The 24,497-nt window shown below is 42.7% G+C and overlaps 1 protein-coding gene across 2 annotated transcripts; it reads left to right on the plus strand.

Moving 5' to 3' along the window:
- Positions 1-23,975: 23,975 nt before the first annotated feature.
- Positions 23,976-24,287, plus strand: LOC124674188 (histone H4). 2 transcript variants are annotated; one of them, XM_047210225.1, is made up of 2 exons: positions 23,976-24,020; positions 24,072-24,287. In XM_047210225.1, the coding sequence occupies exons 1-2, from the start codon at positions 23,976-23,978 to the stop codon at positions 24,285-24,287; spliced, it is 261 nt and encodes an 86-aa protein (XP_047066181.1). The 2 variants fall into 2 exon arrangements, with proteins under 2 accessions (XP_047066181.1, XP_047066180.1); XM_047210224.1 differs by having other exon boundaries at positions 23,976-24,287.
- Positions 24,288-24,497: the final 210 nt, after the last annotated feature.

Genomic DNA, 24,497 nt, shown 5'->3' on the forward strand with positions numbered 1-24,497 from the left:
ATTTTCGGGTAAAGTGTTTGAACAACAAGGAAGACAGTGTAGAGTCTTATAATGCTTGCAATATGTTCTTGTGTAAGTTTTGTTGTACCTGTTCATACTTGTGTTTGCTTCAAACAACCTTGCTAGCCCAAACCTTGTACTGAGAGGAAATGCTTCTCGTGCATCCAAACACCTTGAGCCAAAACCCATGCCATTTGTGTCCACCATATCTACCTACTATGTGGTATTTTTCTGCCATTCCAAAGTAAATTACTTGAGTGCTACCTTTAAAATTTTATTCCTTTATCTTTGCAATATATAGCTCATGGGACAAATAGCTTAAAAACTATTGTGGTGATGAATATGTAGTTATGTGTCTTAATTCTTATAAGTTGCTTGTTGAGCGGTAACCATGTTTCTGGGGACGCCATCAACTTGTTACCTTTGTTGGATATCATGTGAGATGCTATGCATGTTCGTCTTGTCTGAAGTAAGTGTGATTTCATGATCAAATGGTTTGAGTATGCATATGTTAGAGAAGAACATTGGGCAGCCAACTAAAGCCATGTATCATGGTGGAAGTTTCAGTTTGGACATACAACCTCAATCTCTTATGAGAATATTATTTGTTGTTGAATGCTTAAGCATTAAAAGAGGAGTCCATTATTTGTTGTCTATGTTGTCCCGGTATGGATTTCTAAGTTGAGAATAATCAAAAGCAAGAAATCCAATGCGTGCTTTCTCCTTAGACCTTTGTACAGGCGGCATAGAGGTACCCCTTTGTGACACTTGGTTGAAACATATGTCATGCAATGATAATCCGTGTTTTCCGAGCTGATTAGGATAAGGTGCGAGCACTATTAGTACTCTATGCATGAGACTTGCAACTTATAGGAAGTATTATGCATAGCACATATGAATTATTACTACCGTTGACAAAATTGTTTCTATGTTTTCAAAACAAAAGCTCTAGCACAAAAATAGTAATCCATGCTTCCTCTCGCGAAGGGCCATTCTTTTACTTTATGTTGAGTCAGTCTACCCACTTCTTTCTATCTTAGAAGCAAACACTTGTGTTAACTATGTGCATTGATTCTTACATGTTTACTTATTGCACCTGTTATACTACTCTATGTTGACAAATATCCATGAGATATACATGTTACAAGTTGAAAGCAATTGCTGAAACTTAATCATTACTTATTGCATTCTACTTTGAATTTATTTCTTATGAGTTAGCTCTTATGCAAGTCTTATTAATGCTTTTCTTGAAAGTACTATTCATGAAAAGTTTTGCTATATGATTCAATTGTTTAGTCATTATCTTTGTTAGCAATCTTTTGTTCAGATCACTCCATTCATCTCATATGCTTTACAATAATGTTGATCAAGATTATGTTGGTAGCATGTCACTTCAGAAATTATTTGTGTTATCGTTTACCTACTCGAGGACGAGTAGGAACTAAGCTTGGGGATGCTTGATACGTCTCAAACGTATCTATAATTTCTTATGTTCCATGCTACTTTTATGACAATACTTGAATGTTTTATACATACTTTACAGCATTATTATACATTTTCCGGCACTAACCTATTAACAAGATGCCGAAGCGCCAGTTGTTGTTTTCTGCTGTTTTTGGTTTCAGAAATCGTAGTAAGGAAATATTTTCGGAATTGGACGAAATCAACGCCCAGGGTCCTATTTTTACACGAAGCTTCCAGAAGACCGAGGGGGAAAGGAAGTGGGGCCACGAGGCGCCGACACAGTAGGGCGGCGCGGCCTGGGCCCTGGCCGCGCGGACCTGCTGTGTGGGGCCCTCGTGTGGCCCCCTGCATTGCCCTTCCGCCTACTTAAAGCCTTTGTTGCGAATACCCCTGTACCGAGAGCCACGATACGGAAAACCTTCCAGAGACGCCGCCGCCGCCAATCCCATCTCGGGGGATTCAGGAGATCGCCTCCGGCACCCTGCCGTAGAGGGGAATCATCACCGGAGGGGCTCTACATCATCATGCCCGCCTCCGGATTGATGCGTGAGTAGTTCATCCTTGGACTATGGGTCCATAGCAGTAGCTAGATGGTTGTCTTCTTCGCATGTGCTATCATTGTTTACATCTTGTGAGCTGCCTAACATGATCAAGATCATCTATTTGTAATGCTACATGTTATGTTTGGTGGGATCCGATGAATCTAGAATACTATGTTAAGTTGATTATCAATCTATCATATATGTGTTGTTTATGTTCTTGCATGCTCTCCGTTGCTAGTAGAGGCTCTGCCAAGTTGATACTTGTAACTCCAAGAGGGGGTATTTATGCTCGATAGTGGGTTCATGCCTCCATTGAATCTGGGATCGTGACAGTAGGTTCTAAGGTTGTGGATGTGTTGTTGCTACTAGGGATAAAACATCGATGCTTTGTCTAAGGATATTTGTGTCGATTACATTACGCACCATACTTAATGCAATTATCTCGTTGTTTACAACTTAATACTCGGAGGGGTGCGGATGCTAACCCGAAGGTGGATTATTTAGGCATAGATGCATGTCCGGATAGCGGTCTATGTACTTTGTCGTAATGCCCTGATTAAATCACATAGTAATCATCATTGATATGTATTGAATCTTGATTTGTCAATTTCCCACCTGTAATTTGTTCACCCAGCATGTTAGTTATCTTATTGGAGAGACACCACTAGTGAACTGTGGACCCCGGTACATTCTTTTACATCTGAATACATTCTACTGCAATTATTGTTCTTTACTGTTCTTTGCAAACAAACACCATATTCCACTCGATACGTTTAATCCTTTGTTTTCAGCAAGCCGGTGAGATTGACAACCTCACTGTTACGTTGGGGCAAAGTATCTTGATTGTGTTGTGCAGGTTCCACGTTGGCGCCGGTTTCACTGGTGTTGCGCCGCATGATGTCTACGGGTGCTTCTATTCTTGTAGACAGTGTTGGGCCTCCAAGTGCAGAGGTTTGTAGAACAGCAGCAAGTTTCCCTTAAGTGGATTACCCAAGGTTTATCGAACTCAGGGAGGAAGAGGTCAAAGATATCCCTCTCAAGCAACCCTGTAATCACAAAGCAAGAAGTCTCTTGTGTCCCCAACACACCAAATACACTTGTCAGGTGTATAGGTGCACTAGTTCGGCGAAGAGATGGTGAAATACAAGTAATATGGATGTATATGAGTGGTAATAGCAATCTGAATAAAATATGGCAGCGAGTAAACATGCAACAGAACAGTAAGTAAACGGTGTTTTCAGTATTGGAAACAAGGCCTAGGGATCATACTTTCACTAGTGGACACTCTCAACATTGATCGCATAATAAATACTTCTTCTCAAATGTGCTACATACACTCTTGTTTGATAATGAACATCATTGCGTAGGATTACACGAACCCTCAATGCCGGAGTTAACAAGCTCCACAATTCCATGTTCATATTTAAGTAACCTTAGAGCATAATAGATCATTGCAAAATAAACCAAGAACTAACATAGTGCACACTATGAAGGAGGAATAGATCACATCAATACTATCATAATGATAATTAACTCCACAATCTACAAGAGATCGTGATCATAGCCTACGACAAGAACCACAGGGTGCACACACTAATCACCTTTACACCAAGTAGGAGGAATAGAACTACTTTAATAACATCACATGAGTAGCACACAACTAGTAGCGATACAAAGCTCATCATATGGATCTCAATCATGTAAGGCAGCTCATGAGATCATTGTATTGGAGTACAGAGAGAGAGATTAACCACATAGCTACGGTAGAGCCCTCAGCCCCAGGGGAGAACTACTCCCTCCTCATCATGGGAACAGCGATGGCGGTGAAGATGGCGGTGGAGACGGCTTCCGGGGGCAATTCCCCGTCCCGGCGGCGTGCCGGAACGAGACTTCGTCCCCCGAATCTTGATTTCGCGATGGCGGCGGCTCTGGAAGGTTTTCTCCGTATCGTGGGTCTCCGTATCGCGTTTTAGGTCGGGGACCTTTAAATAGGCGAAGAGGCGGAGTCGGAGGGGCGAAGGGGCGACGACACCATAGGGTGGCGCGGGCCCAGCCCTGGCCGCGCCACCCTATCATCTGGGGCCCACAGGGCCCCCCTCTGGCGGCTCTCGGGTGTTCTGGATGCTTCCGGGCAAAATAGGAACCTGGGCGTTGATTTCGTCCAATTCCGAGAATATTTCGTTACTAGGATTTCGAAACCAAAAACAGCAGAAAACGAGAACCGGCACTTCGGCATCTTGTTAATAGGTTAGTTCCGTAAAACGCATAAATATGACATATAATGTGTATAAAACATGTAGGTATCATCAATAAAGTAGCATGGAACATAAGAAATTATCGATACGTTGGAGACGTATCAGCATCCCCAAGCTTAGTTCTGCTCGTCCCGAGCAGGTAAAACGATAACAAAGATAATTTCTTAAGTGACATGCCATCATAACCTTGATCATACTATTGTAAGCATATGAGATAAATGCAGCAATTCGAAGCAATGATGAAGATAATGAGTAAACAAATGAATCATATAACAAAGACTTTTCATGAATAATACTTTCAAGACAAGCATCAATAAGTCTTGCATAAGAGTTAACTCATAAGCAATAAACTCTTAGTAGAAAGCTTTGAAACAACACAAAGGAAGATATAAGTTTCAGCGGTTGCTTTCAACTTTAACATGTATATCTCATGGATAATTGTCAACACAAAGTAATATAACAAGTGCAATAGGTAAACATGTAAGAATCAATGCACACAGCTTCACACAAGTGTTTGCTTCTAAGATAGAAAGAATAGGTAAACTGACTCAACAATAAAGTAAAAGAATGGTCCTTCAAAGAAGAAAGCATCGATTGCTATATTTGTGCTAGAGCTTTGATTTTGAAAACATATAGAGAGCATAAAAGTAAAGTTTTGAGAGGTGTTTGTTGTTGTCAACGAATGGTAGCGGGTACTCTAACCCCCTTGCCAGGCAAACCTTCAAAGAGCGGCTCCCATTTTATTTATTTTTGGGTGGCACTCCTTCCAACCTTTCCTTCACAAACCATGGCTAACCGAATCCTCGGGTGCCTGCCAACAATCTCATACCATGAAGGAGTGCCTTTTTATTTTAGTTTTATTATGATGACACTCCTCCCCACCTTTGCTTTCTCAAGCCATGGCTAACCGAATCCTTCGGGTGCCGTCCAACAATCACATACCATGGAGGAGTGTCTATTTTTGTTAATTAATTTGGGACTGAGAATCCCATTGCCAGCTCTTTTTGCAAAATTATTGGATAAGCGAATGAAGCCACTAGTCCATTGGTGAAAGTTGCCCAACAAGATTGAAAGATAAACACCACATACTTCCTCATGAGCTATAAAACATTGACACAAATAAGAGGTAATAACTTTTGAATTGTTTAAAGGTAGCACTCAAGCAATTTACTTTGGAATGGCGGAGAAATACCATGTAGTAGGTAGGTATGGTGGACACAAATGGCATGAATATTGGCTCAAGTATTTGGATGCATGAGAAGTATTCCTCTCGATACAAGGTTTTAGGCTAGCAAGGTTATTTGAAGCAAACTCAAGTATGAAATGGTGCAGCAAGACTCACATATAAACATATTGTAAGCATTATAAGACTTTACATCGTCTCCTTGTTGTTCAAACACCTCAACCAGAAAATATCTAGACTTAGAGAGACCAATCATGCAAACCAAATTTTAACAAGCTCTATGTAATTATTCATTAATGGGTACAAGGTACATGATGCAAGAGCTTAAACAAGATCTATATGAGCACAACAATTGCCAAGTATCACATTATTCAAGACATTACACCAATTACTACATGTAGCATTTTTCCAATTCCAACCATATAACAATTTAACGAAGAAGAAACTTCGCCATGAATATTATGAGCTAAGAACACATGTGTTCATACGAACCAGCGGAGCGTGTCTCTCTCCCACACAAGGATGAACTTGTTCAGAGAACTAAGATAACAAACCAAAAACAAAAATAAAAGCACACAGACGCTCCAAGTAAAATACATAGGATGTGACGGAATAAAAATATAGTTTCACTAGAAGAAACCTGATAATGTTGTCGATGAAGAAGGGGATGCCTTGGGCATCCCCAAGCTTAGATGCTTGAGTCTTCTTGAAATATGCAGGGATTAACCACCGGGGCATCCCCAAGCTTAGACCTTTCACTCTTCTCGATCACATTATATCACCCTCTTCTATTGACCCTTGAAAACTTCCTTCACACCAAACTTCAAGCAAACTCATTAGAGGGTTAGTGCATAATCAAAAATTCACATGTTCAGAGGTGACACAAACATTCTTTTCACTTCTGGACATTGCATAATGCTACTGGACATTAATGGATCAAAGAAATGAATCCAACATAGCAAAAGAGGCAATGCGAAATAAAAGGCAGAATCTGTCAAAAACAGAACAGTCCGTAAAGACGAATTTAAAGCTGGCACCAGACTTGCTCAAATGGAAAAACTCAAAACTAATGAAAGTTGCGTACATATCTGAGGATCACGCTCGTAAATTGGCAGATTTTTTCGAATTTTCTACAGAGAACTGTGCCCAGATTCGTGACAGACAGCAATGCTGTTTCTGCGCAGCGATCCCAAATATAACATCAACTTTGACATAGAAACTTTACTTGGCACAAAAACATGATAAGGAGAGGTTTCTACAGTAGTAAACAACTTCCAAGACACAAATATAAAACAAAGTACTGTAGCAAAATAACACATGGGTTATCTCCCAAGAAGTTCTTTCTTTATAGCCATTAAGATGGGCTCAGCAATTTTGGTGATGCACCCGCAAGAAATAGTTTTTGAAGCAAAAGAGAGCTTCAAGAGGCAATTCAAAACACATTTGAGCCTAACATGCTTCCTATGCAAAAGAATATTATACACAAATGAATTCATGAAGAGCAAAGTGACAAGCATAAGAGGATAAAACACGAGTAACTTAAAGATTCTCAACATAAAGAGGGGAAACTTAATATTATTAAGATGCATATAAACATATTTCCCTCTCTCATAATAACTTTCAGTAGCATCATTGATAAAATCCACAATATACCCGTCACTTAAAACATTCTTATCATGGTTCATATACATAGAAGTATCATTAATTTTGGCATAAGAAGAGTTATTCTCATTAATAGTAATTGGAGCAAGATTATTATCAAGAATTTGAACATGGTAAACAAGTTGCATATTAAAAGAATTGTTTTTGGCAAGCCCATCATAACTATGACAAGTTTCATAAGGATAATTGTAGCATGTGTCATATACATCTCTATAGCAATTATCTAAACCTGAATATGTAATATCATCATTTTCACTAAAAGTAGAAGTCTCAAATATAGGATCTTCAAGCACAGCATCCCCAAGCTTAGGGCTTTCAATATCATCGTTTAAGGGGACATGAATAATGCTATCATCATTACTTTCATAATCAGTACCAAAGAGATTTCCAATATCAAAGGTAGTGTGCTCATTCAAATCATGATCGCTAATGTATGTAAAGGGCATAGGAAGATCATCGTATTCAGATTCATTATCACAATAATCATTAGGAGCAACATACTTACGGTTACCTAGCGTTATCTCATTCACGCGGGGATACGCCGTTACCTCTTTCTTTTTATTCTCCTTCTTCTTCTTCTTCTTCGTTCCCTTCTTCTTCTTCTTCTTCTTCTCTTCCTTCTCCTCATTCCCTTCTTTAGGAGGAAGAGGCTTGAAGGGTGGCTTGTCCGCATAACCTGATTTACTTTTAGAAACAATAGAAGAAACTTGGGAGGATCCCTCCTTTTCATTAATTAGTTGAAAACACACAATGGTCCTATCATATTTTGGCAAGGTGTCGTCTTCTAAAATATTTTGTATGTAAGTATTTGTATGGCTATTATTAATGCAAGTAAGAAAGACAACCATGCAGACATCATCAATATCAAGATCGTTAATATTTAACAAAGAAATTTTTCTTGATAACTCTTCACACTTCAAAAATAAGGTAAGTTCATCATGCTGATTAGGAATAATTTCATCATCACAATACAAATTTGCAAGCACTCATGGGGTTTAAATTATCATTGGAGGAACATTGAAAATTAAAATGACCAACTCTATGGCAAAGTTCACAAATAAAAGGATAGAGGGCACACACTTTTTCTCCAAGATCATCTAGAGCTCTAGACCACTTTCTAGTTTTTTCATTTCTGTGATGGATACAATATTCATCTTCTATTTGATTAATTCCACAAGGTCTATGTATTCCACAAAAATTAACATGCTTATAGGAAATAGCATTCTTAGGAGTTTGAGCACGCTTATTGCAATTATTAACAACAATTTCATTCTTCATGCAAGCGTCTTTAAAAGGTTCATGATACTTATCAAAATTCTTTTTAGGCAATTCTAAATGAGAAGCAAAGGCTTTATAAAGATTTGCAGCAACTTGAGAGTCAAGACCATAAGTAGCACTCATATTTCGAAATTTACCACTATCCATGAAAGTTTCAATGCATTCATAATCATAATTTATACCTGACTCTTTACCTTTGTCGTTCTCCCAATCTTCAGCGTTCTCCTTAATCCGATCGAGAAGGTCCCTTTTAAACTCTTCTTTATTGCTCGTGAATGATCCAGAACAAGTAGTATCCAAGCAAGGTCTTATCTTGAAAAGAAAGTCTTGCATAGAAATTATCAATGATGATATTACCCGGAAGCTCATGATTGGGGCATTTGAGCATTAAAGTCTTCAATCTCTCCCATGCTTGGGCAATACTCTCTCCATCATGAGGCCAAAAATTATATATATGGTTTCGATCTTTGTGAATTTCACTTGGAGGATAGAACTTGGAATAAAATAGAGGCACAATATCCTTCCAATCAAGAGAGTGCCCGTCCTTCAATAGTTTATACCAATGCGCCGCTTCACCAGATAGCGATATAGAGAATAGTTTCTTCTTCACTTCATCCATAGAGATACCTGCACACTTGAATAACCCGCATAATTCATGCAAAAACAGTAAATGATCTCCAGGGTGGACAGTTCCATCCCCTTCATAGCGGTTATCCATAACACGTTCAATAATTTTCATAGGTATTTTGTACGGAATACTTTCAGCAGGTGGATTTAAAATATCAGAAGCATCATTAAAGTTATCGCATATGGGAGATAAAGCATTATCAGAACAAAATATTTCTTCCAAAGCGGAGGAGCTGAAAAGATTATTTTTATGTAAACCAGCTTCCCCAAGCTTAGACTTCTTCATAGCATTAGTAGTAATTGCATTCATACTAATAACATTGCTACTATCATGTAAATAAGGTTCCATAGGTTTTTTAATTTTCGCATCAAACCATCCATGTCTTAAATCAGGAAATAGAATAAGAAGCTCACTAATTTTTTTGTTGTTTTCCATTATGCCTATCTAGTGAAAAATAAAAACAAGAAACAAAAAGATGCAATTGCAGAGTCTAAAGGAAATAGCTTCGAGCACACACACAATGGCGCCAGAAAAGTACTGTTACCTGGAACCGGAGTGTGAGTACCTTTTACCTTTCCTCCCCGGCAACGGCGCCAGTAAAAGTGCTTGATGTCTACGGGTGCTTCTATTCTTGTAGACAGTGTTGGGCCTCCAAGTGCGGAGGTTTGTAGAACAACAAGCAAGTTTCCCTTAAGTGGATTACCCAAGGTTTATCGAACTCAGGGAGGAAGAGGTCAAAGATATCCCTCTCAAGCAACCCCGTAATCACAAAGCAAGAAGTCTCTTGTGTCCCCAACACACCAAATACACTTGTCGGTGTATAGGTGCACTAGTTCGGCGAAGAGATAGTGAAATACAAGTAATATGGATGTATATGAGTGGTAATAGCAATCTGAATAAAATATGGCAGCGAGTAAACATGCAACGTAACGTAAGTAAACGGTGTTTTCAGTATTGGAAACAAGGCCTAGGGATCATACTTTCACTAGTGGACACTCTCAACATTGATCGCATAATAAATACTTCTTCTCAAATGTGCTACATACACTCTTGTTTGATAATGAACATCATTGCGTAGGATTACACGAACCCTCAATGCCGGAGTTAACAAGCTCCACAATTCCATGTTCATATTTAAGTAACCTTAGAGCATAATAGATCATTGCAAAATAAACCAAGAACTAACATAGTGCACACTATGAAGGAGGAATAGATCACATCAATACTATCATAATGATAATTAACTCCACAATCTACAAGAGATCGTGATCATAGCCTATGACAAGAACCACAGGGTGCACACACTAATCACCTTTACACCAAGTAGGAGGAATAGAACTACTTTAATAACATCACATGAGTAGCACACAACTAGTAGCGATACAAAGCTCATCATATGGATCTCAATCATGTAAGGCAGCTCATGAGATCATTGTATTGGAGTACAGAGAGAGAGAGATTAACCACATAGCTACGGTAGAGCCCTCAGCCCCAGGGGAGAACTACTCCCTCCTCATCATGGGAACAGCGATGGCGGTGAAGATGGCGGTGGAGACGGCTTCCGGGGGCAATTCCCCGTCCCGGCGGCGTGCCGGAACAGAGACTTCTGTCCCCCGAATCTTGATTTCGCGATGGCGGCGGCTCTGGAAGGTTTTCTCCGTATCGTGGGTCTCCGTATCGCGTTTTAGGTCGGGGACCTTTAAATAGGCGAAGAGGCGGAGTCGGAGGGGCGAAGGGGCGACGACACCATAGGGTGGCGCGGGCCCAGCCCTGGCCGCGCCACCCTATCATCTGGGGCCCACAGGGCCCCCCTCTGGCGGCTCTCGGGTGTTCTGGATGCTTCCGGGCAAAATAGGAACCCGGGCGTTGATTTCGTCCAATTCCGAGAATATTTCGTTACTAGGATTTCTGAAACCAAAAACAGCAGAAAACAGGAACTGGCACTTCGGCATCTTGTTAATAGGTTAGTTCCAGAAAACGCATAAATATGACATATAATGTGTATAAAACATGTAGGTATCATCAATAAAGTAGCATGGAACATAAGAAATTATCGATACGTTGGAGACGTATCACCGCACTACACTCCTCCACCAACAACCTTCACGTGCTTCTTGACTCCTACTGGTTCGATAACCTTGGTTTCATACTGAGGGAAACTTGCTTCTATACGCATCATACCTTCCACTTGGGGTTCCCAACGGACGTGTGCATCTACGCGTATCAATCCGCTTGTTCTCTTCAGCACGGTTCAGGGCTATGACGAGCAAAGGAATTTACGAAAGATCAGGCAATACGTTTTTTACAAGGAATAACAATCACAAGGACCAGGAAACTTACAGTTTAAACTTTCAGTGGCCTTATGCAGCTCAGTAAGAGCATAGCGCTCTATGTCGGCTGCAATTTCGCCCTTCTTCCTGACAATGGCAGCCAAGGCACAGGTACTGCGCTGATCCTTTTCCATCTGCGCAATCCGCTCCTTCATACGCTGGATTCGATCACCTTCAGAAAGAGCACCCGAAGAATCATCGACAAACGCAGGCGCTGGGAAAATCTGCAAAAAACAGCATCAAAGGCATGACGGATCGCATCGCTTCAGCATCAGGAATAACTCCCATTGGGAGAATGCAAGCACAAATGTCATAGCAAGGGTACACTAACAACATTGCTAGCACGGAATTTATTACAATCACAAGTTTTGCGACAGAACATTGTTTCACATCAATTCAAAGAGAAGTTTGTACAAAAATCAAGGGGCTTGAGTCTGGGTCGATAAACTTGGGCCACCCGATGTTTTCTTTGATGAAACCAGTTCAAGGAGCTGACGTGCACATTTAAGAGCTGACGTTTTGAAAGTGCTTAAATCAATCAACTGCCCATCTTGACCTTTTGGAAGCTCCCTAGACATCTCTTCAGTATCGGACTTGAAGCCATGACCCATCATAAGTTCGAAGGCTAGGAGGGCACCATAGGTACGTGAAGTACGTTTGAATACCTCGATAACCTCCTTGGTGCTGACTGCGAAGGCATCAATCAGCTGCCCCAGAGTCTTGTCTTGACTAATCTTGGGGAAGATCATCGAGTGCATTCGCGCCATGGCACCTTTACCCTTATCAAGGAGCTCCCGTGTAAGCTGGTGTGCAGCAAGAGTCATTGACACACTGTTTGCCGGAGAATTGTGTGGAATTTTATCCACGGCATCGGCAGGGATGTCAGCGGCCTTGATACGTCTCAAACGTATCTATAATTTCTTATGTTCCATGCTACTTTTATGACAATACTTGAATGTTTTATACATACTTTACATCATTATTATACATTTTCCGGCACTAACCTATTAACAAGATGCCGAAGCGCCGATTCTGTTGTTTCTCGTCGTTTTTGGTTTCGAAATATTAGTAAGGAAATATTCTCGGAATTGGACGAAATCAACGCCCAGGGTCCTATTTTTCCACGAAGCTTCCGGAAGACCGAAGGGATAACGAAGTGGGGCGACGAGGCGCCGCCACCATAGGGCCATGCAGCCAGAGGGGGGCCCGCGCCGCCCTATGGTGTGGGCCCCTCGCGACGCCCCCTGACCTACCCTTCCGCCTACTTAAAGCCTTCGTCGCGAATACCCCTGTACCGAGAGCCACGATACGGAAAACCTTCCAGAGACGCTGCCGCCGCCAATCCCATCTCGGGGGATTTAGGAGATCGCCTCTGGCACCCTGCCGGAGAGGGGAATCATCACCGGAGGGCTCTACATCATCATGCCCGCCTCCGGATTGATGTGTGAGTAGTTCATCCTTGGACTATGTGTCCATAGCAGTAGCTAGATGGTTGTCTTCTCCGCTTGTGCTATCATTGTTTAGATCTTGTGAGCTGCCTAACATGATCAAGATCATCTATTTGTAATGCTACATGTTGTGTTTGGTGGGATCCGATGAATCTAGAATACTATGTCAAGTTGATTATCAATCTATCATATATGTGTTGTTTATGTTTTTGCATTCTCTCCGTTGCTAGTAGAGGCTCTGGCCAAGTTGATACTTGTAACTCCAAGAGGGAGTATTTATGCTCGATAGTGGGTTCATGCCTCCATTTAATCTGGGACAGTGATAGAAGGTTCTAAGGTTGTGGATGTGCTGTTGCTACTAGGGATAAAACATCAATGCTTTGTCTAAGGATATTTGTGTTGATTACATTACGCACCATACTTAATGCAATTATCTGTTGTTTACAACTTAATACCGGAGGGGTGCAGATGCTAACCCGAAGGTGGATTATTTAGGCATAGATGCATGCTCGGATAGCGGTCTATGTACTTTGTCGTAATGCCCTGATTAAATCTCATAGTAATCATCATTGATATGTATTGAATCTTGATTTGTCAATTGCCCATATGTAATTTGTTCACCCAGCATGTTAGTTATCTTATTGGAGAGACACCACTAGTGAACTGTGGACCCCGGTCCATTCTTTTACATCTGAATACATTCTACTGCAATCATTGTTTTTACTGTTCTTTGCAAACAAACACCATCTTCCACTCGATACGCTTAATCCTTTGTTTTCAGCAAGCCGGTGAGATTGACAACCTCACCGTTACGTTGGGGCAAAGTATCTTGATTGTGTTGTGCGGGTTCCACGTTGGCGCCGGTTTCACTGGTGTTGCGCCGCACTACACTCCTCCACCAACAACCTTCACGTGCTTCTTGGCTCCTACTGGTTCGATAACCTTGGTTTCTTTCTGAGGGAAAACTTGCTGCTGTGTGCATCACACCTTCCTCTTGGGGTTCCCAACGGACATGTACATCTACGCGCATCAAGCAACTTTTTCTGGCGCTGTTGCCGGGGATTTGAAGAAAAGCTACACCACAGAGAATTGCCTCCCACGGCAACATAACTTTTTCTGGCGCCGTTGCCGGGGAGATCAAGACACGCTGCAAGGGGAGTCTCCACATCCAATCTCTTTACTTTGTTTTTGTCTTGCTTTACTTTATTTTATTTACGGTCTTGTTTGCTTCATATCTAAAAACACAAAAAAAATAGTTACTTTACTTTCTGTCTTGTTTACTAGCTCTATATTAAAAACACAAAAAAAATAGTTACTTGCATTTACTTTATTTACCTTTTGTTTATTTCATCATGCTTCATCCTAAGTTTACTTTGAAATATATACCGGTAGGAAGTGGGTCTATCATTTTAAAAGATAATATAGAAGAATTTTTCACTCATGTTAGTAAGACTGAAGATTTTGAAGATAGATCCTTGGTAGAACTTGCTCATGATTATGAAATTGCTACTGCCTCTTTAGTGCACATGTTGGAAGCTAGATTTGTTAATCTTAATCCAATAATGCAACATATGTTTCTTACACTGGGTGATATGGAAGAAGGAGAAAAGAAAGATTTTATTCTAGAAACCCTTCTTAGAGAATTTGGTGATATAGCTAGAGAAGCTAGGAAAGTCTTTATTCGATATAAGATGCTAGGCTTGTGTACCAATTTCGCAAGTATCCTTGAAAAAAGGGAAAATGATAGGCTAAGATACACTAATAAATTCAATTATGAGGGAGAGATTAAAGTACCAATACCTCATAAACTCCTAGGGATGCATGAAGCTTTAGAAAATAACTATGCTTGGCTTGTTCCTGAAAATTTGTTTGATGAGAATAGTAAGCCTAGGAGCAATGAAAGAGGAGTTACTTATATAGACCAGATACAATGCATTGTTGAGAAAACTCCCGACTCCTCAGGTAATGATGTTAATGCTTCTTCTCTTGATGTTACTTGATTTGCACTTTCTGCGCCTAGCTGAAAGGCGTTAAAGAAAAGCACTTCTTGGGAGATAACCCATGTTTCATTTTATTTACTGTATTGTTGAGTCTTGGAAGTTGTTTACTACTGTAGCAACCTCTCATTATCATGTTTTTGTGCCAAGTAAAGTCTCTATGGTAAAGTTGATGCTAGATTTGGATTGCTGCGCAGAAACAGCATTGCTGTCTGTCACGAATTCGCGCAGATCTCTCTGTAGAAGAGTCAAAAAAATCTGAAAATTTACGTGCGTGATCCTCAGATATGTACGCAACTTTCATTAGTTTTGAGTTTTTCCGTTTGAGCAAGTTAAGTGCCCCTGCAAAATTCGTCTTTACGGACTGTTCTGTTTTTGACAGATTCTGTCTTTTATTTCGCATTGCCGCTTTTGCTATGTTGAATGAGTTTCTTTGTTCCATTAACTTTCAGAAGCTTTGTGCAATGTCCAGAAGTGTTAAGAATGATTGTTTCACCTCTGAATGTGTGAATTTTTAATTATGCACTAACCCTCTAATGAGTTTGCTTGAAGTTTGGTGTGGAGGAAGTTTTCAAGGGTCAAGAGAAGAGGATGATATACTATGATCAAGAAGAGTGAAAGGTCTAAGCTTGGGGATGCCCCGGTGGTTTATCCCTGCATATTTTAAGAAGACTCAAGCATCTAAGCTTGGGGATGCCCAAGGCATCCCCTTCTTCATCGACAACTTATCAGGTCACTTCTAGTGAAACTATATTTTTATTCCATCACATCTTATGTTCTTTACTTGGAGCATCGGTTTGCTTTTATTTTTGTTTTGGTTTGAATAAAGTTGGATCCTATCATCCTTATATTGGAGATATTACGCTCCGCTTTTTCATATGGAACACTTGTGTTCTTAACTGTGCTTTAATGTTCATGGCAAAGGCTGAAATTGCTTCGTTAAATTGCTATTTGGTTGGAATCAGAAAATGCTGCATATGGTTTGGAATAACTTGGCAATTGTTTGAGCTCTCATAGATCATGTTTAAGCTCTTGCATCATGTAGTTTTATATATTAATGGAGAACTACCGTAGAGCTTGTTTAATTTGGTTTGCATGATTGGTCTCTCTAAGTCTAGATAATTTCTGGTAAATGTTTGAACAACAAGGAAGACAATGTAGAGTCTTATAATGCTTGCAATATGTTCTTGTGTAAGTTTTGCTGTACCTATTCATACTTGTGTTTGCTTCAAACAACCTTGCTAGCCCAAACCTTGTACTGAGAGGAAATGCTTCTCGTGCATCCAAACACCTTGAGCCAAAACCCATGCCATTTGTGTCCACCATATCTACCTACTATGTGGTATTTTTTTGCCATTCCAAAGTAAATTACTTGAGTGCTACCTTTAAAATTTCATTCCTTTATCTTTGCAATATATAGCTCATGGGACAAATAGCTTAAAAACTATTGTGGTGATGAATATGTAGTTATGTGTCTTAATTCTTATAAGTTGCTTGTTGAGCGGTAACCATGTTTCTGGGGACGCCATCAACTTTTTACCTTTGTTGGATATCATGAGAGATGCTATGCATGTTCGTCTTGTCTGAAGTAAGTGTGATTTCATGATCAAATGATTTGAGTATGCATATGTTAGAGAAGAACATTGGGCCGCTAACTAAAGCCATGTATCATGGTGGAAGTTTCAGTTTGGACATACAACCTCAATCTCTTATGAGAATATTATCCGTTGTTGAATGCTTAAGCATTAAAAGAGGAGTCCATTATCTCGTTGTCTATGTTGTCCCGGTATGGATGTCTAAGTTGAGAATAATCAAAAGCGAGAAATCCAATGCCTCGCTTTCTCCTTAGACCTTTGTACAGAGCGGCATAGAGGTACCCCTTTGTGACACTTGGTTGAAACATATGTCATGCAATGATAATCCGTGTTATCCGAGCTGATTAGGACAAGGTGCGAGCACTATTAGTACTCTATGCATGAGACTTGCAACTTGTAGGAAGTATTATGCATAGCACATATGAATTATTACTACCGTTGACAAAATTGTTTCTATGTTTTCAAAACAAAAGCTCTAGCACAAAAATAGTAATCCATGCTTCCCTCTGCGAAGGGCCTATCTTTTACTTTATGTTGAGTCAGTCTACCCACTTCTTTCTGTCTTAGAAGCAAACACTTGTGTTAACTGTGTGCATTGATTCTTACATGTTTACTTATTGCACTTGTTATATTACTCTATGTTGACAAATATCCATGAGATATATATATGTTACAAGTTGAAAGCAATTGCTGAAACTTAATCATCCTTTGTGTTGCTTCAATGCATTCTGCTTTGAATTTATTGCTTATGAGTTAGCTCTTATGCAAGTCTTGTTGATACTTGTCTTGAAAGTACTATTCATGAAAAGTTTTGCTATATGATTCATTTGTTTAGTCATTATCTTTGTTAGCAATCTTTTGCTTCATATCACTCCATTCATCTCATATGCTTTACAATAATGTTGATCAAGGTTATGTTGGTAGCATGTCACTTCAGAAATTATTTGTGTTATCGTTTACCTACTTGAGGGCGAGTACGAACTAAGCTTGGGGATGCTGATACGTCTCAAACGTATCTATAATTTCTTATGTTCCATGCTACTTTTATGACAATACTTGAATGTTTTATACATACTTTACATCATTATTATACATTTTCCGAGCACTAACCTATTAACAAGATGCCGAAGCGCCGATTCGTTGTTTTCTGCTGTTTTTGGTTTCGTAAATCCTAGTAAGGAAATATTCTCGAATTGGACGAAATCAACGCCCAGGGTCCTATTTTTACACGAAGCTTCCGGAAGACCGAAGGGATAACGAAGTGGGGCGACGAGGCGCCGCCAGCATAGGGACGCGCGGCCAGAGGGGGGCCCGTGCCGCCCTATGGTGTGGGCCCCTCGCTCCGCCCCTGACCTACCCTTCCGCATACTTAAAGCCTTCGTCGCGAATACCCCTGTACCGAGAGCCACGATACAGAAAACCTTCCAGAGACGCCGCCGCTGCCAATCCCATCTCGGGGGATTCAGGAGATCGCCTCCAGCACCCTGCCGGAGAGGGGAATCATCACCGGAGGGCTCTACATCATCATGCCCGCCTCCGGATTGATGCGTGAGTAGTTCATCCTTGGACTATGGGTCCATAGCAGTAGCTAGATGGTTGTCTTCTCCGCTTGTGCTATCATTGTTTAGATCTTGTGAGCTACCTAACATGATCAAGATCATCTATTTGTAATGCTACATGTTGTGCTTGGTGGGATCCGATGAATCTAGAATACTATGTCAAGTTGATTATCAATCTATCATATATGTGTTGTTTATGTTCTTGCATGCTCTCCGTTGCTAGTAGAGGTTACGGCCAAGTTGATACTTGTAACTCCAAGAGGGAGTATTTATGCTCGATAGTGGGTTCATGCCTCCATTTAATGCAGGACGGTGATAGAAGGTTCTAAGGTTGTGGATGTGCTTGTTGCTACTAGGGATAAAACATCAATGCTTTGTCTAAGGATATTTGTGTTGATTACATTACGCACCATACTTAATGCAATTATCCGTTGTTTACAACTTAATACCGGAGGGGTGCGGATGCTAACCCGAAGGTGGATTATTTAGGCACGGATGCATGTTGGATAGCGGTCTATGTACTTTGTCGTAATGCCCCGATTAAATCTCATAGTAATCACCATTGATATGTATTGAATCTTGATTTGTCAATTGCCCATCCGTAATTTGTTCACCCAGCATGTTAGTTATCTTATTGGAGAGACACCACTAGTGAACTGTGGACCCCGGTCCATTCTTTTACATCTGAATACATTCTACCGCAATCATTGTTTTTACTGTTATTTGCAAACAAACACCATCTTCCACTCGATACGCTTAATCCTTTGTTTTCAGCAAGCCGGTGAGATTGACAACCTCACTGTTACGTTGGGGCAAAGTATCTTGATTGTGTTGTGCAGGTTCCACATTGGCGCCGGTTTCACTGGTGTTGCGCCGCACTACACTCCTCCACCAACAACCTTCACGTGCTTTTTGGCTCCTACTGGTTCGATAACCTTGGTTCTTTCTGAGGGAAAACTTGCTGTTGTGCGCATCACACCTTCCTCTTGGGGTTCCCAACGGACGTGTACATCTACGCGCATCAGGCCTCTGCAAGGGAATGGAATGGGAAAAGTTACTATCAAAGGATCGAATTTGCAAAGTGATAATCGACAAAAAAGCATAAAAAGAATTACCAAGCAAAGCCAAGGAAGACTGGCGAAGAAGTTCATCTTTTTCAGTCGCCCAAGCTTCGGCGATCAGCCTAGACGTTTCCTCTTCCTTTAGCTTCTCCGTCAGCCTGTTGAGTTCCTCCTTCAGGGAGTCGGTCTCTTGGCGAGCCGCGGCGGCTATTTTGTTTGCGCCTTCCAACTTCAAGGAAGAAGAGTTAACTTCCTTCTGCAGCCGAACCTTGTCCGCTTCAAGGGAAGTAAATTGGGAGGCGAAGGCTTCCAAAGAAGATACAACGCCTCGCAGATCCTTAAGGAAAGGGGAAGATAGATGTTTGACGAGGAATCACTAATCAGGGCACATTCAGGAAAGTTTGTGTTACAATCGAGAAAGACTTACAGTTTTTCCTGAAGGAGGAGTCGCGGTGGCGACAGTCGAGGGAATATCCTTCCCCTTAGAAAGGGAGGAGGCAGTCGATATTTGGGCCGCGGGGGTTGCAGTAGGAGCCGAAGCTTCAGAAGCTGCGACGTCCGGCAGAGCGGCGTCAGATTTGGCCTTCTTAGGCGGGGGCTCGATGAGACCTTCGTCACTGTGAAAGGGAATGGCTGGCAAGAATTATGAAATAAATACGAATTATGAAAGCAAAATACGAATTCTAGGAAAAAGGCACTTACGAGTCGAAGAGATCGTCTTCATCAGCAAAGCCGCCGGTTGATCTCTTCGCAGGCGGAGCTCTGGCCTTTTCCTCAGCTGCATTAATAAAGGCATCATGATCAGCGTCGTCATCACACACTGATCTCGCTGTGTCGCAAGTATCGTTGGCTGAGGGTGGAGGATCGACGAAGACAACTTCAGAATCTATCGGATCATCATGTTCGTTCTTTGAGTTCGTGTATTCGGCAGTACGAAAATCAACAGGAGTTGAGGAACCTCTTCCCTCGGAAGTGTCATTTGGTAAATCATGCAGGTTTTCAGAAACTATGGGAATCTGTCGAAGAAAAAAGTGAATAAGAACAATAGTAGTTGTGTCAGTAGAGTGGAACAGGGTAATGAGAGTATGAGAAATTTTTTTACCTCTGTTAGCGGATGATCGGCATCAAGAGGAGGATAAGAAGATGTCAACAGGATCGAGTCTTCCTGGCTAAAGAGAGTAAGGCGACGAACTTCATCAAGCAGCTCCTTTTCCGATAGTTCAGCGATGTTTATCCTGGTTTCATCCTTTGGACCCGAATACAACCACATTGAATGAATCCTGGCCATGATTGGCTGAACTCGACGTTTCAAGAACACCGCAGCCACCTCTGTACCAATCATGGTTTGGCCGTTGTTTTCTTTGATCCAAAGAAATTTGGCAAATAATTCGTCGGCTGTTGTCTTTTCGTCGGGAGAAAGAATGTTCTTCCAAGAATGCTTAGGCTTGGCTTCAAGGACGTCGGCAAAGCGAGGAAGCTGGGACTCGGTTGTTGAGGAATCCTTAACATAAAACCATTTCAGTCACCATCCTTGCACGGATTCTTTCATTGGGAAACTGAAATAGTTGACCTCTGAACGAACAACAAACCCAACTCCCCCAATGACGAAGGATCCATTGCTACTGTTGTATCTCTTTACAAAGAAAATTTTCTTCCACAACCCAAAGTGAGGCTCGATGTCCAAGAACGCCTCGCAAAGGGTGATGAACACATCAACGTGGATGATTGAGTTAGGGGTGAGTTGCCATAGTTGGATTTCGTAAGCCCGCAGAAGACGATGGAGGAACTCGTGAGCAGGAAGCGAGAGACCCCGATACAAGAACGACAGGAACATCACGATAAAACCAGCGGGAGGATTGGGCCGAGAGATCGCACCTGGGAGAATCACATTCCCCTCATCGAAGGAGATTAGCCCAAGGCTTCGGGCCGTCTTCTCATCACGCTTTGTGATGGAGGACGCTAGCCAGTCTCTGGGTTTGACTGTGGCTATCGAGCTTGGCGGCGCTGACGGCGCTGGAGCTGGAGGAGGGGCATCTGACGCACTCCTCTTCAGAAGATTCGAGGAGGCCTTGGCGGCGGTGCCACCGCTCGTGGAGCTGGCGGCGGCTGCGGGGTTCTTCTTTTTCATCATCGCAAGATCTGGAGAAGATCTAAGAAGCGGTGGCGGCGGCGCGGCGGTTGTGAAAGAGAAAGGTAGAAGAAGGACAGGAGGACGCTACAGCGAATATAAGAGAATGCTAAGGATTTTTTCCTAAGAAATTTTAAGAAGAGGAAAACTTGAGGATTGCGTGGGCACGTGTCGTTGCTGCCAGTGGACCCTTTCTCCATCATTGATCGCGGAAATCGAGGAGGCACCTTGGTAACTATACGAGGGAGGCGGACATTACTTGAGAACAGAGCCATGCAGAGGTAGGATGGGCCCATCGGTTCACGTCATGTCAGTCAAAATCAGAGTGTCAATAACGTCATCACTGACGTCGTGAGGAACGCTCGAAGCATTCGAAGAAATGTAAAAGGTATCGGATGGTGAACTTGAGTCTACGCACGGATTGCAAGCATCCGTACCTAGACTCGGGGGCTACTCCCATCGGGAGCGCTTGACGCGCACCCGATAAAATGAACACTCGAAGATATTCCTGCGAAGAAAGCTTCGGCAAAAAGGATGGAATCTGCACCCGGTTACAAGCGCCCGTGTCCAGACTCGGGGGCTACTCCCATCGGGAGCGTTGGACGCGCACCCGATAGAACTTTTTTGCATTCCAGGATCATGCCCGGGGACTTGATTCTGTGTAGGGTGACGTTGTTTTGCCATCGGCAGTTAACCAGCAAAAGTTGGGCACGTTACTCATTATCCCTTACGCGTGGAAAACTTATCGAAGAAAACAAGCCTTGATACAAATGTATCGGATGACCCATGAAGAGTTGCAGCAAAACTTCGGCAGAGGAAAACGTTCGAATGATAAAACTTGAGTCTACGCACGGATTGCAAGCATCCGTACCTAGACCCGGGGGCTACTCCCATCAGGAGCGCTTTACGCGCACCCGATAGAAGAAGATGATGCTGATACAAGATGGACAAAAACAATCAAGGAGAAGAACATTAGGTGGAGGCATGCTTTAGTCTCTACCCGAACTATCTTTGGCTAGACACTCGGGGGCTACTGACGTGGGCATTACCCTTCGGGTAACCAACATTGCCCTACCCTATACGATCTAGCTGGAGGCCCATGAAGGTATTCGATGACAAGACGGTTCACCTGGATGGCTCGGCGGATGATTCCTTGGCGAGCAAGACAAGGAAGGAGCCGAACAAGAAAAGTTAGGAGATATGACTACTGTAAACCTAGTCGTACTCGGTTAGATCTCTTGAGACCTGACCTCCTATATAAAGGCCAGGAGAGGGGCTGCCGAAGGACACGATCAATCTTAGCAATCTCAGCCACCAAAAGTTTAGAGCTAGCTCGCCGCAGCACTTAGCCTCTCGACGAGATCTAAGCCGAACCCTTCGGCACTCCATTGTAACCCAATATTCTCATAATCAAGATCAGATAGGCAGGACGTAAGGGTTTTACCTCATCGAGGGCCCCGAACCTGGGTAAATCGCTCTCCCCGCTTGTCTGTGAACCGATGACTCGTGTCAGCTTACAGGATTCCATCAACCCTAAGCCCCTGTCGGAGGGCATTGCCAAGGAGTACCCTCGACACGCGGCCCTGCAAAGGCTGCAACGCGTCGCCCGGAAGTAATGCCGCGGAAGACGAAGCAGTTGTGCCGCTGCCAGGCGGGCCCGTGCGAGGACCGAGCGGACACTTTGCGCGTCCGCGCAGCGTCCGCAGAGACGCAAACGTGACGCATATTTGGGCCAGGTTTGCGTCTCTATGGACGGCCCGGTCACTTTGCGTCGCGCTGCTGGAGAGGGTGCACGACGCATTTTCGGTCACGGCGGACACAAACGGACGCTCAGCGTCCATTTGCGTCGCGCCGCTGGAGATGCCCTAAGCAGAGCCAGGTCATACGCTCCAGGTGATATTATTCTAATCTTTTCTTGATTGAGTCATATTTCAATGAAAGCTTCTTTAATATTACTTCTTTAATATGGACACGAAAAACGCAAAAGAATGTCGTGATGAAGAAACGATATTATTTTTATCAGACAGTGGGGAACTAAATTTTTGCAGGTTATTCATCGGGCTACGCACTGGATCCAGCTATGGGCTTTTCTCCTTCCGGAGTATCATCGGAAGGATATGGATATTTGATGCAACCGGCTGCTGACGGTTGCTCAGAACTTCTATATCCAGGCTACTGAGTGGCGACATATTAATAGGATACAAAATGGGTAGCCTGAATATGTGTCTCATCTTCCTTTGGTTGATTCATGTATCAACCTTGTCTGATCCACGATTGTAACCTTTATGTGGTGGTGGAAAATGAATATGATGATGTTGTTTGACATAAAGGGTAGTTGTCCCATTTTATATCCTAAATCTGTGTCTTAATCACACCTTAACACACATTTAAATTTCGTAACGAATTTGGGATCCGTTGTGTTTCCTTACTTGAAAAAAAAAGGTTCAATCCAACCAAATAGACACATTTATTTTCAGGAGCAACAAACAAAGTTTGGACGTCTAAAAGAAGAGCTTGGCTGGCCCACGCGAAACTCTCAATTCAACCAAAATTCTGCATACTATTGGCCTGGCCCAGAGCAAGCAGAGTTCTCGCCACGTCACCGATCCGCGCCACCACTCTCCCACTCCATCACAGCCTTCCGATTTTAGATCCAACGTTCTAGCCTCAACATCCCACGGATCGATCCCGCGCTCACACCGCGCCCAACCCCGAAAAATTTCGGCCTTCCCTCCCAAATCCTCCCGATAAATACGCTCACCACCAATCCCCCAATCACCAATTCCCGCAGCTCCTCTTCTCCCAAATTCAAATCTCTCCCAGCGCAGCAGCAAGGTTTCCGGCGATGTCTGGACGCGGCAAGGGCGGCAAGGGGCTCGGCAAGGGCGGCGCCAAGCGCCACCGGAAGGTTCTCCGCGACAACATCCAGGGCATCACCAAGCCGGCCATCCGGCGCCTGGCTCGCCGTGGCGGCGTCAAGCGCATCTCCGGCCTCATCTACGAGGAGACCCGCGGCGTCCTCAAGATCTTCCTCGAGAACGTCATCCGCGACGCCGTCACCTACACCGAGCACGCCCGCCGCAAGACTGTCACCGCCATGGATGTCGTCTACGCGCTCAAGCGCCAGGGACGCACCCTCTACGGATTCGGAGGCTAGATTCCTGGACGGGACGGTGGCGTTGAAGTGCTGCTGCGTCGTGGTCGCTGTGTGATAATGTTCTGCCGTAGTAGATGGGACTAGCTCCTTCCTTATGTTCGGCGTTGTGTTACGTCTGATGTGTTCAGTTGGCTGTAATACCTTGTCGTGCTCAATGAAATATGCCAGATCCTGAATCTCGACTCGATAGTGATTCGCCTGTGTTGATTT

The sequence above is a fragment of the Lolium rigidum genome, chromosome 7 (assembly GCF_022539505.1).
Source record: "Lolium rigidum isolate FL_2022 chromosome 7, APGP_CSIRO_Lrig_0.1, whole genome shotgun sequence".
NCBI lineage: Eukaryota > Viridiplantae > Streptophyta > Magnoliopsida > Poales > Poaceae > Lolium > Lolium rigidum.